This window comes from Papio anubis, chromosome 16 (assembly GCF_008728515.1).
Source record: "Papio anubis isolate 15944 chromosome 16, Panubis1.0, whole genome shotgun sequence".
In the NCBI taxonomy this organism is placed as follows: Eukaryota; Metazoa; Chordata; class Mammalia; order Primates; family Cercopithecidae; genus Papio; species Papio anubis.
In genome coordinates, this window is record NC_044991.1 from 50,455,089 (window position 1) to 50,468,437 (window position 13,349).

Genomic DNA, 13,349 nt, shown 5'->3' on the forward strand with positions numbered 1-13,349 from the left:
TTTTCTTTTTCTTTTCCTGGTCTTGCTATGGGATAGACAGGTTGGACTTTTTCTTATTAACAATATTATTTAAAGGTTTGGAATTTATTATCATTTAATCATCTGTAAGTAATGAAGTAGGTCTCCATGATAAGGATATGTTTATTGACCAGCGGTTAGCTTTATTCAAATTAGGGTGACCACAGAAGACCAAGGACTATGATATAACGTACAACCCTAAGGGTTTGATTTAAATAAAAAGGAAGTCCAGGCATTTCAGCTAAAATCCCCACCAAAGGCCAACAACTAGATGGGCATCCATATGACTCACTGAAATTTTCTATGATCTTCAATGGCCATCTGAGTCCGTGAAACTATAGGACTAACTATTCAATCCTTATTGAGAAAACTTTGTTAATAGCTTGAATTGAGTTATATGGGATATGAATGTTCATATCTTTGTGATAATATATGCCACCCAAGCTACATAACCAGTTATGTTAGCTAAAATACACTAAAGTGTAAAAAATCATAGTTTTCTATTAAAGGAAGTCATGATTGTGCCTAGATTCTTCTAGTATGATATACAATTTTTTTTTTTTTTTTTTTTGTGATGGAGTCTCACTTTGTCGCCTAATCTGGAGTGCAGTGGCGTGATGTCGGCTCACTGCAACCTCCCCCTCCTGAGTTCAAGCGATTCTCATGCCTCTGTCTCCCAAGTAGCTGGGATTACAGGCGCCCACCACTACACCTGGCTAATTTTTCTGAAATTTTAGTAGAGACTGGGTTTCACCATGTTGTCCAGGCTGGTCTTGAACTCCTGACCTCAGATGATCTGCCCATCTTGGCCTCCCAAAGTGCTGGGACTACAGGCATGAGCCACTGCGCCTGGCCGATATATAAATTTTTATATGGCTCCATGATCTTCTCTACATTTAATGACAGAACTGGTGGAGGGGAAGAAAGAGATAGGACTAAGCCAGAGATCGATATACATACCACTATACTTTGACCCCCCAAAAAAGGAGATTGACTGGTAGGGGAATTAATAGTATGCAGAAGAGCAAGGTGAGTCCGGTCACTGTCATTATTCAAAAACAATCTTTCAGGAGAAGAATTTTGCAACTGGATTTGGGGCTGTGGGCAGATAAGTCACAGGAATGATTCTATTGTGTATCCTGAAGTCATCCATCCAGCTAGCAGTCACAGCTGCAGGCTGAAAAGACATTGCCCCTAGAGTGGGGAACTGCCAAAGTCTAGCCAGGATATTAGGTCAAGAGAAAAGACCTCAGGCACAGGGGAAGCCAGCTGCAGAATCTTAGAGGTGAGTTAGAGAAATACTGGGCTAAGCTGGGTCAACAAAAATAGACATATGGGAAGGAAGCAACTCAGTGGTACTTTGTCTCAGTTTGGGTTCTCCTAGAAGCAGGCTGTGAGCCTGTGATTTCAGTGCAAGTAGTTTATAGGGAAGGTGAAGGGAATACTGCTAGAGGAGTAGGAAAGTGAGGCAAAGGAGGGAAGGCATTGAACAAAGGGCATAATACCAAGACAGCTACAGTTGTGGGCAACTGAAGCTTAACCCTGCTGGAAAATTCTGGGAGCTTAGGCAGAATTTATCTCAGAGTTAGTCTACCCAGGGGTGAGGGAGCTGGGGTATTTACACTTCAACATCCCTAATGCTTCCAGTCTGCTGTGTGGGTGGTGACTCAGGCCCAGGACCAAGAAAAAACCACTGTCAGAGAAATGAAGGTATTGATAATTGAAAAGTTCATGTCCTTGTCAAACTTGTTTTGAGTCAGCAGACCGAGAGGTTCAGAGAGAACAACTAAAAGGGGGAGGGAAAGGCAAGAGGTGACAACTTATCTGCTGGGAAACACTTCCCACTTCTCCCATGCCCACCACCACCATCAATACTGCAATAGCAGGGCAAGAAGGAGTCTACAGGGGCAACAGACAGTCATGTTAACACTTGTTACTGCAGTTGCAACCTCTTCTAGAATTTTCTACAAGGGCATTGGAAGGTTTCATGAGGTCAGGTGCAATAGCCAGGAGGAAACTGAGATCTGAGCAAAGAGAATATAATTAGGAATAAAGTCAAGGGACCCAGATTGGAACTCAAATACTGCTATTAGCTAGTTCTAATTTGAGGCAATTCATTTTGTACCTCTGTTTTTATTTTCTATGGGAATCATAGAGTATCAGTGTTACTTTCTAAGAGTCTTTTAAGGAAAAATCGTGATAATTTTGGCATACGAAACCCTTTGTAAATTATAGTGCACCATAAAAATGTTTTTAAAATTGTGATTAATTTGCATTGCTGGCTAAAAATAGTGTCAACTCTATTGTCTATACCTATAAACTGGCTTAAAAAGGGATATTTGAATATGAACACATTTTTTTTCCTTGAAACACATTTGTTTGTATAAACATAGCCTAAGATGTAAAATAAAATTTAGGTCACTGATTAAGACCACTAGTGTATAACATTTAGTCTAGGGTCCTACATTAAAATATGGAAAATATGCATGCAATTGACTTAATTGACTTATAGATGAATGAGGAGTGAACAGCCAATTGATTTGAAAAGGGTAACATTTTTCATCGAATGAATCATTGGAAAGATATTTCTAACTTTGGCAAATTTCTTGTTTTATGCATTTCTTATTTTAGGATGAAAAATTTTGAAACCAGTACTTTATCATTTTCTCCTGAGGAAAATTTTGGAGATGACAGTGGACTTGCTGCATATGTGGCTAAAGCGATAGACCCATCTATCAGCTGGGAAGATATCAAATGGCTGAGAAGACTGACATCATTGCCAATTGTTGCAAAGGGCATTTTGAGAGGTTCGTTTATTTCTCTACTTGAATTCATACAGATTTTATGATCCTTTGTGGATATGGTCTTCATATTCTTAAAGGAAAATAACAAGGAAATATTAACATGGAAATTGAGAGAGATATTCCAACTCTCAATTCTCTCTTTTCATGTCAGTGAGTAAATATTTCTTCATTCTTAGGTAATATTCTGAAGTAGAGCTAAACTCTCATGAAGTAGAAAGTTAGCTTTTTCAAAGAATTGGGATGCCATTGCCTTATTTCAGAGCTGTTACTGAATCATGAAGCCTGGCAAGATCTTGGTAGAACATCACGAGTTCATTGCTTTACCTGAAAGCTACAACAGCTGCTCTCGGACCAAAGAGAAACCCCAAGGAGATATTATGACAGACAGACTTGTTTTAAGAGCTTTCCCTCTTTTCCTTGTGTTCCCTCCAGTACAAATGGCTAGGACTAATTTTTGAGTGTGGTCAAACCCACATCACCTCTCTGAAGAGAATGGCTGACTAGTATGGTCAAATGCTCAATTATCAAGCCATGGGTAACAAGAAACTTAACTATTTCCTCCAGCATCCCCATATATTCAGATCCCACAGGGAGGTACCAATGACTATAATAATTTTGGAGTGTAAATGTGTTTACCCACAAAAATGTTTTCTTGCCTTTGAAAACATTTTTTTTTTTTTTTTAGTGTGGTTATATAGATAACTGCCAAAAACTTTTTTCTTTTTTCTTTTTTTTTAACTGAAATGTTTGAGTAAGTGACTTTGGGATGAGAGTCTGTCCGTTAGTGTATGTCTATTAAATGACTTTGAATCAAAACTTTTTCATAGATTTTACTTGAACGTGTCTGAGTCATGTGGTCCCTATTTATAAAGTTCTACCTACTTTGACTATTTAATTTTATGTCTGAAGAAATGAGCTTATAAAAGTAAAAGAAATAAGCCCAGTGCAACATTTAAGTAGTGGAGATATGTTTAAATCCAGATGTTCTTATTCTGTGCTTAAACAAATTAAAGTAGTTTTTAAAATCGATATATAATAGTTGTACATATGCATAGAGCATATAGTGATGTTTCAATACCTGTAATGTATAGTAATCAGGTAATTAGCATATCCATCATCTCAAACATTATTCTGTACTTCTAAAAAAATTGTTCACTGTTTCCTACTGATCATTGTACTAGTTCAAAATTTCTGTGGATTATACTTCAATGAATATGTATTGGTTTGGTTTACAGACACCTTTAAACAATGGTTTCACTTCCTTTACTTGCATCCGTGTTGTCATCCATGATTACTAGTGCTACTTACTGTGGCCGCATTCAACTGTGGGGACTAAATAATATTAACCTGAAGGTTCTGTGCCATTCATTTATGTATTCATTCATCCATTCTCTTATTCACTCACTCATTCATTCCATAAATATCGTAATTACTGTGTGCTAAAATATTTTTATAAAATAAAACAATCTTAGATCCTTGGATGAAAAGACAGTCTATTCTTGTAGGAGACAGATATATAAGCAAGCATTTTGGGTGCAATAAAATGTTATATAGAAATCTGTGCAATGTAAGGGCATGGCTTAAAAAAGAATATGGACAATAATATAAGAGTGAGTTAGAAAACACTTTTCAGAATGAAAGATGATGCTTGAGTTTTGCCATGCAAGCCAATAGACTCTATTTCAGACTGAAGTACTGGCAGAATAAAGCAATTATGCATAACAATTTATAAAACATGTAAGCCATTTAGAGAATATAGGCCTTAAAGTGGCTGAGAACCACTGAAGTGTCTTGATCAGAGAAGCAACCTCATCAAATAAGCATTTTACAGAAATAATGCTTTGCACAATGGACCTAATGGATGGAGGTGGCAAAATTGTGGTCAGGGAAGACATTTAGGAACTGTTGTTGCCCAGAAAAGAGATAATTGTAGAGATGACCTAGAGTAATAGCAGGGAGGGGACTGAGAAGGTATAATTAAATTAGAAAATTAAGACAGTTAATCACAGAGATGGCCCAGGGGATCTGGCTTTAAAACACTAGGGAAGAATAAAATTTTAGTCTTGTTCCATAATTGTTTCGAATAAGGAACAAAGGTGATTTTATTTTTTAACTACCTTTTCAATTTAGGATTTCCAGTGTATATCATTTTCTACAACTTTGTCCCCTAAGATATGATGCAAATCAATTGAATTAGATTTACTATCACATGTTATGTTGAAAAATATTTTGGTTTCTAGAACTTCATTCTGTTATCACTTTAGCTAGGACCACTGCCACTACCATCACCACCACCACCACTACCACAACCTCCATTACCAGGACAACCACCACCACTGCCACCACCACCACTGCTATCACCATTACCACTCCCATCACCACCATCACCACTCCCATTACCACCATGACCACCACCACCACCACCACCACCATAACCACAACCTCCGTCAACACCACCATTACTGGGAACAACCACCACCACTGCCACCATCGCAACCACTACCATAACCACAACTACCATCAACACCACCATTACCAGGACAACCACCACCACTACCACCACCACCAATCCCATTATCACCATGACCACAGCCACCATCAACACCACCGTTACCAGGAACCACCATTCCACCACCACCACTATCACCACCACCACCACCACCACTCCCATCACCACCATGACCACCACCACAACCAGCACCATAACCACAACCACCATCAACACCACCATTACCAAGACAACCACCACCACCTGCACCACCACCACCACTATCACCACTACCACCACTACCACTCCCATCACCACCATGACCACCACTACCACTACCACCATCACCACCACTACCACCATCATCACCACCTCTCTTTTCTTCTCATCCATATGGATTTCTTGCTTGTTTCTAAATGTTTTTGTGACATTTTACACATAGTAGATAGTCCAAATATTTATTTACTGAACTTCTTGATGAAAACTATGAGTCTATCTAATTAGAGAAAGCTAAAAAAAAAAAAGGATAAGGAGAGATGGGACATTTGACATTTAAAGGGAAATAACTTATTTATACATGTACAGTTTACATTGTCTAGTTTTCTGTAACCATTTGGTTCTTTTATTTAACAAACAAGAATCATCTCTATGACAACAATTGCACCAAGTAACACATATGCTCAATTTGGATCGGAAGGGAGTGGTGGCAGGACCAGTTCTGGGAAATCCAATTTTCTCCATTTCACAGGTCCTCATCCAGAAATCACATGGGTTGACTAAGAGTCACCCATCCTCTTTCATTTTCCTTTTTCAGAAAAGTGCAGATTATATTTGCAGGAACATGAAGCCATGAGCAACTGTGAAGATCTAGACCAAACATCTGACTGTCCCACCATTTTAAGAATTATATTTTAATGAATGCAAATTGGAATGGAAGATGTAATCTCTTACTGTGTGTGGTTTAACTGACCTTAGAGAATGTCAACGCAAGCTCCTAACATGTACTTGAGACAGGATTTGGTCTTTGTCAGAACTCACACTAGCAAACAAATGGCTTTTTTGAGCAAAAGCATAGTGCTTTTTAGAGTTTTTTCTTTTTCTTTTAATTTTTTTTGAATTAGGCTGTCTCACTTCCATTGTGGTTTTGTGTTTCTGAGAAACTTTTCTCTAGTCAGCTCTTCTTATACAGGCATACCTCAGAGACATTGTGGATTCAGTTCCAGACCACCACGGTAAAACAAGTCACATAAATTTTTTGTCTTCCCAGTGCCTATGAAAGTTATGTTTTTGCTATACTGTAATCTATTTTGTGCAATAGCGTTATGCCTAAAAAACAATGTATATACCTTACTTAAAAAATAAGTTACTCCTAAAAAATGCTAATCATCATCTGAGCCTTCAGCAAGTTGTAGTCTTTTTGCTGGTGGAGGGTCTTTTCTGGGTGTCGATGGCTACTGACTGAACAGGGTGGGGGTTGCTGAAGGTTTAGGGTGGCTGTGGTGACTTCTTAAAATAAGTCAAGGAAGTTTGATGCATTGATTAACTTTTACTTTTAGGAAAGATTTCTCCGTATCATGAGAAGCTATTTGATAGCATTTTGCCCACAGTACAACTTTTTCAACATTGGAGTCAGTCCTCTCAAACTGCCGCTGCTTTATATGTGAAGTTTATGTAATATTCTAAATCCTTTGTTGTTATTTCAGCAATGTTCACAGCCGCTTCACCAGGAGTTGATTCCATCCCAAGAAACCACTTTCTTTGCTCATCGATAAGAAGAAACTCTTCATTCATTTAAGTTTTATCACATGATTGCAGCAATTTAGTCACAGCTTCAGGCTCCACATCTAATTCAGTTCTGTTACTGTTTCTGCCACATCAGCAGTGACTTTCTTCACCGTAGTCTTGAGCTCCTCAAAGTCATCCATGAGGGCTGGAATCAACATCGTCCAAATTCCTGTTAATGTCGATATTTTGACCTCCTCCCACAAATCACAAATGTTCTTAATGGCATCTAGGATGATGAATCCTTTCCAAAAAGTTTTCAATTAATGTTGCTCAGATTCATCAGAGGAATCATTAACTATAGTATCTATAATCTTATGAAATATATTTCTTAACTAATAAGACTTGAAAGTCAAAATTACTCCTTGATCCATGGGCTATGGAGTGGAGGTTGTGTTAACAGGCATAAAAACATTAATCTTTTTGTGTTTTTCCACCAGAGCTCATGAGTCACTAGGTGCATTGTCAGTGAGCAGTGATATTTTGAAAGAAATCTTTTTTTTTTTTTCTGAGCAGCAGGTCTCGACAGTGGGTTTAACATATTTAGTTAACCATGCTGTAAACAGATGTGCAGTCATCCAGACTTTGTTGTTTTATTTATAGAGCACAGGCAGAGTAGATTTGGTAAAATTTTTGGATTATACTTTGAAGCCATGCATTGACTTCTCCTCTCTAGCTATGAAAGTCCTAGATGGCATCTTCTTCCAGTATGAGGAAGGCTTGTTTGGAAGAAGATACCATACAGCCTGTTTCATCCACATTGAAAATATATTGTTCAACGTAGCCATCTCCATCAATTTTCCTAGCTAGATCTCCTGGATAACTTGCTGCAGCTTTTCCATCAGCACTCAGCTGCTTCATCTTGCACTTTTATGTTATGGAGATGGCTCCTTTCTTTAAACCTCAGAAATCAACCTCTGCTGGCTTCAAACTTTTTTTCTGCAGGTTCCTCACCTCTCACAGTCTTTATAGAATTGAAGAGAGTTAGGGTGTTGCTCTGGATTAGGCTTTGGTTTAAGGGAGTGTGGTGGCTGGTTTGATCATCTATCCGGACCACTCAAACTTTCTCCCTATTAGCAATAAGGCTGCTTTGCTTTCTTATCATTCCTGTGTTCATTAGCATAGTAGCTTTAATTTCCTTTAAGAACTTTTGCTTTGCATTCACAACTTAGCTGTTTGGCACAAGGAGCCTAGCTTTTGTCCTGTCTTGGCCTTTCACATTCCTTTCTCACTAAGCTTAATAATTTCTGGTTTTTAATTTAAAGTGAGAGGTATGTGACTCTTCCTTGAGCACTTAGAAGCCATTGTAGAGTTATTAATTGGCCTGATTTCAATATTGTTGCTTCTCAGGGAATAGCGAGGCCTGGGGACAGGGAGAGAGATGGGCGAATGGCCAGTGAGTGGAGCAGTCAGAACACACATATTTATTGAGTTCCACATTTTAAAGGCGATGGTTCATGGTACTCCCAAACAATTACAATAGTAACATCAAAGATCACTAATCACAGATCACTGCAACAGATGTAACAATAATGAAAAAGTGTGAAATAGGGTGAGAATGACCAAACTGTGACACAGGGATACAAAGCAAGCACATGCTGTTAGAAAAATAGTGCTGGTACACTTGCTTGTTGCAGGGTTGCCACAATGCCACTAGAGCATTGTATATACCTTAATTAAAAATACCTTACTCCTAAAAAGTGCTAATTATTATCTGAGCCTTCAGTGAGTTGTCATCTTTTTGCTGGTGGAGGGTCTTTCCTAGATGTTGATGGCTGCTAACTGATCAGGGTGGTGATTTTCAATTTCTAGAAAACTTAGTAGCTGCAAATTGCTATAAAGCAAAGTGTAATAAAACAAGGTATGCCTGTATACATTGTTCAAGATACTCTAACAAAAAATTCATTTAATGTTCCTGGATTGTGTTTAAAATTGCTGTCATGTGTCTGGGATTTCGTTACTACTCTCCTCTAAGTCAGAATCGATTCCTAGACCAAAAGCTCCAAGAGTTTGAAGGCTGAGCTCAGATCTTGAGTACTTACATTTCACTTTTATATTTTAAATTAAATACGGAAATAAAATATTAGTAAGAGAGCAAACAGTGCCACTGCTCATTGATGACTGTGTTTCTCAATCACTGTACTTAATGGCAAATTCACAAATATGGAATGCCACACTCTTAAGTTCTAAGAATTAATAAAAATATCCAAGATTCGCGAACATTTTGCTAAGTGGGAATATTTTGGCCCTTTCATTAAGGCAAAGTTGCTTTTCTCTCTGTGTTAAAATAAAACGTAAAACTGTGGACCAGGCTGCATAAGCAGCTAATAAAAGGGACTTATGTCTGGTTATAAATTATCCTTATTGTCTTTGCTTCTCTAGAAATTCACAGTCCTATCCTCTGAGCAAATCATTCTGTCCTTTCTCCCTATATTCCCAATACTACCTGCAGAATATAAAAAACCACTTGAAATGATGGCAGATAACAGACTGTTACTTAAGAAACATTTAATTCAAATGGGAGGCACTTTATCATTGTAATCCCAACTAGGATGAAACTGTTATAAACACAACTCAAATAGAGTTGCCAAATGCATCCTGCAAATAAATCTTTCTCCACCTACTCATCGTCTTAGTTTATACTCCCTGCACCATCAGAGGAAAAGAGTAATAATAGTTAATATTTATCTGAGTGTTCGACATGTGTCGGGCACTTTCTAAACACACATTCAACTCATTAAATCCACAAGCTCATCATATATGGATCGCTATCCTCATTTTGTGGCTTAGGACCATAATGCACAGAGAAGTTAAGTAACTTGCCACTTACACAGCAAGCAAGCAGCAGATGTGGGATTTAAGTCCAGGTGGTCCGATGACTTAGTCTAAACAGTGAATCACTTCTTCCTCCTGTACAGGATCTGTTTACTGGTAATATTTGACTTCTCATAATGCAGGTTGTAGCTACATGGTGGCAGACATAGGAATATAAACTGGAGAACTATACATATGCTCAATTATGAGGTTTGAAAAAATACCATTGTCTATGTTTTTTAAGTGTTTTTTTTTTTTTTTACATTTGACTTGAAGTTTAGTATCATGTACATAACTAGATAACCAGAGCAAACTATAGCAATTCAGAATATAATTTTACACTGTTTACTAAGGTTATTTATGACTACACCTAGGTTTTAAAAATAAATGCCATGCTATGTCTATTAGGATAGGTAAACTTATGGGAACATTGAAGGTGAGCTGTGCAATACGGCAGCCACTAGCTGCATGTGGCTATATAAGTTAATTAAAATGAAATAAAGGCAAAATTCCAGTTTCTTAGTCACACTGCCGCATTTCAGTTGGTCAGTGTCTACATGACTAGTGGTACTGTATGATGGAAGTGCACAGATCTAGAACATTTTTATTATCACAGAAAGTTCTATGGTAGTTCATTGAGGCCCTATCTTTAGGGAATCATTTATGAAATATGTCTGAGATGAAAATGTATTGGGCTTCTGGTTTCAAATGATGGCCTGAGTACATATGAATCCTCTCATTAAAGCCAAGACCCCATTGAAATTAAAGTACAGAAATGCAAATATGTATACACTAATGACAGCAAAGCAAAGGAGGATGAGGGACAGAAACAGCAGAGAAATTTTAGGAAACTTTTGAAAGCATGTTGATAGCAGGAAAACATACAGAAAACTGTACCTTGAGATAGGCTTTCAGGAAATCCTAGAGGACGTAGGGGTTGATTATGTAATAGAATGCTTGAGAGGCTGTAGGTATATAGTCTGCAAGGATGGCAGAGAGGGTAGTGAAGACTAAATGCAAGGGGACTGACTGAAGATCAATATAGGAAGCGATCATGCCTGCCAGCAATCCTGCTCCCAGTCTACTTCTTATGCAACAATGGACACTTGGCACTGACTTCTCAATAATAAAGTAGCTGATCCTTTCTAAAGAAATGAATGAATGACTGGGATGAAATATAGGTGGGTGACATTTCCAATATGACATGATGCTGTCCTCATTCTGACACTTGAGGAACTCACAGTCTAATTGCCTCTTAGTTGACATTCCCTGCGTTTTCTTACATAGAGTTCCAAGAAAGAATTTCCACTCCAGCCAAGGACTTGGCAAGAATGAAACTAATTTACAAAACAGGGCAGTTCCTCAATCTTTCTTCCTTAAATACAAATGGAAAATTTAGCATCACTAGGCATATCAGAAACACCAAAACATAAAAAATCAAGATGAATCTATAGAAAAGCTTATCCCAGGAAAAAGAGATGAAACAAGAAAAGGAACTTTAAAACATCCAAATGAGACACTCAAAAAAGTTGAAAATATATATATAAATAGGAAGAGTCTGCCATGAAAAGAAAATTAGAGCATAAAGAAGAGTTCCCAATGATTAGAAAAATGACTTCTGATTTTTTTTTAAAAAAGGGAAAATTGAATATAAAAAAGAACTCTCAAAGATTAAAAACATGATTGCTGAAATGACTGAAAGGCTGAGCAATAAAGTCAATGACATTTCCCAAAGGGTAAAACAACAATGAGAACAATAAGATAAATAGAAAGAAAAACGTATTACATGAATGTACATGAAGACCACTTTAAAATGTACAATATCCAACTGATAGGAGTTTCAGGTAGAAAAGTAAAAGAAAGAGGCCTAGAGGAATTTATTAAAGACCAACAATTTCTGAATGCTGTTGTTGTAAGTCATTAGAGTGAGAAAACAAATCACAACTTCTCACGTTCCTTATGAAATTTCAGAAAAATAATGTGTATAGATAAACTAAACATAAAACTGTTTACTTATAAAATAATTCAAACTGGCATCAGTCCTTGCATCAGCAATGGGTACTAGAAGACAATGGACTGATGTCTTTAAGGTTCTGAGGAAAATGGTTTTTCCACCTAAATTATTATACCCAATCTAATTGTCATTCACACACAAGAGAAGCTATTTAGGTGGTCTGTAAGTTTACCTCCCTTGGGTCCTTTTTAAGAAAGTTACAAAGGAATCTACTACAAACAAATGAGAATATAAACCAAATGAGGGCATACTCAGACAGCAAGATATTCAACTCAGAGCGAATAGGAGCAAATTCAAAGCTGAAGGCAGACATCATGTCTTGTGAGTAACCACAACAGAATGGATCAGGAAGGCAGAGGGCTCCAGGGGTTATCTCCAGGGGGAAAATAAAGTGACCTAATAGGTCAGATCAAATAATTGAAATTTTGAAGAACTTGATAATATTCTGAAGTCTGACAGTAAATGGAAAAAAGAAAAGAAAGGCAATTAGAAATCTAATCTAATCCTAATCACCTCCCAAAGACCCCATCTCCAAGTGCCATCACGTTGGTGATAAGGGCTTCAACATGTAAATTTTGAGAGGATTTAAATATTTAGTCTATAACATATAGGCTTAACAGTTTCCTATACCTATAATTTTAGAAGAAAAATATCACTATCATTATTTGAAAAAAGTAAGAATAGTTGAAAAATAGCCTTGTATAAAACAAAGTTTGGAAAATGATAGCATATAATTTAAAAAATAATTATCTTATCTTTTAAAATAGTTCTTAGTCAAGTCTGCTCATTATCTCCATTGCTGAATTTGTACAGATTACCAATGACCTATATCCATTTGCTTAAATTTCCAAGGCCTGATTTTTACTACACTCTTGAACCGATTGGTTTTGCTTAGTATTGCATTTTGAATGTTAAACCTGAGAACCAGTGTTGTTTTCATGATTCTTTTAGCAAATGGTTTGTTACTAGGACATGCTAAAAATAATAGTTTAGAATATAAAATATGTTTTTAAATGTTGCAAATAGATTTAAGAGAACAGTAATCTATTTTAAACTGAACTTTCAGAAATTAATATATTTTAAAATATGATTAGAGATTTAATGTTACATTTTTTATATCTTTCTTTCTTTTTTGTTTTTGAGATGGAGTCTTTATCTGTCTTCCAGGCTGGAGTGCAGTGGTGTGATCTTGGCTCACTGCAACTTCTGCCTCCCAGGTTCAAACGATTCTCCTGCCTCAGACTCCTGAGTAGCTGGGACTACAGGCACCTGCCACCAAGCCTGGTTAATTTTTTTTTTGTTTGTATTTTTAGTAGAGATAGGGTTTCACCATGTTGGTCAGGCTGGTCTTGAACTCCTGACCTCGTGATCCACCCGCCTTGGCCTCCCACAGTGCTGTGATTACAGGTATGAGCCACCGTGCCTGGCC

At 37.2% G+C, this 13,349-nt stretch overlaps 1 protein-coding gene across 1 annotated transcript in view; it reads left to right on the forward strand.

Moving 5' to 3' along the window:
- The window catches only part of HAO1 (hydroxyacid oxidase 1), a 56,801-nt gene that overhangs the window by 29,126 nt on the left and 14,326 nt on the right, over positions 1 to 13,349 (forward strand). The window contains exon 4 of the mRNA XM_003905057.5: positions 2,650 to 2,825. Within this exon, the coding sequence (XP_003905106.1) occupies positions 2,650 to 2,825 (176 nt within the window). The remainder of the gene's footprint in view (positions 1 to 2,649; positions 2,826 to 13,349) is intronic.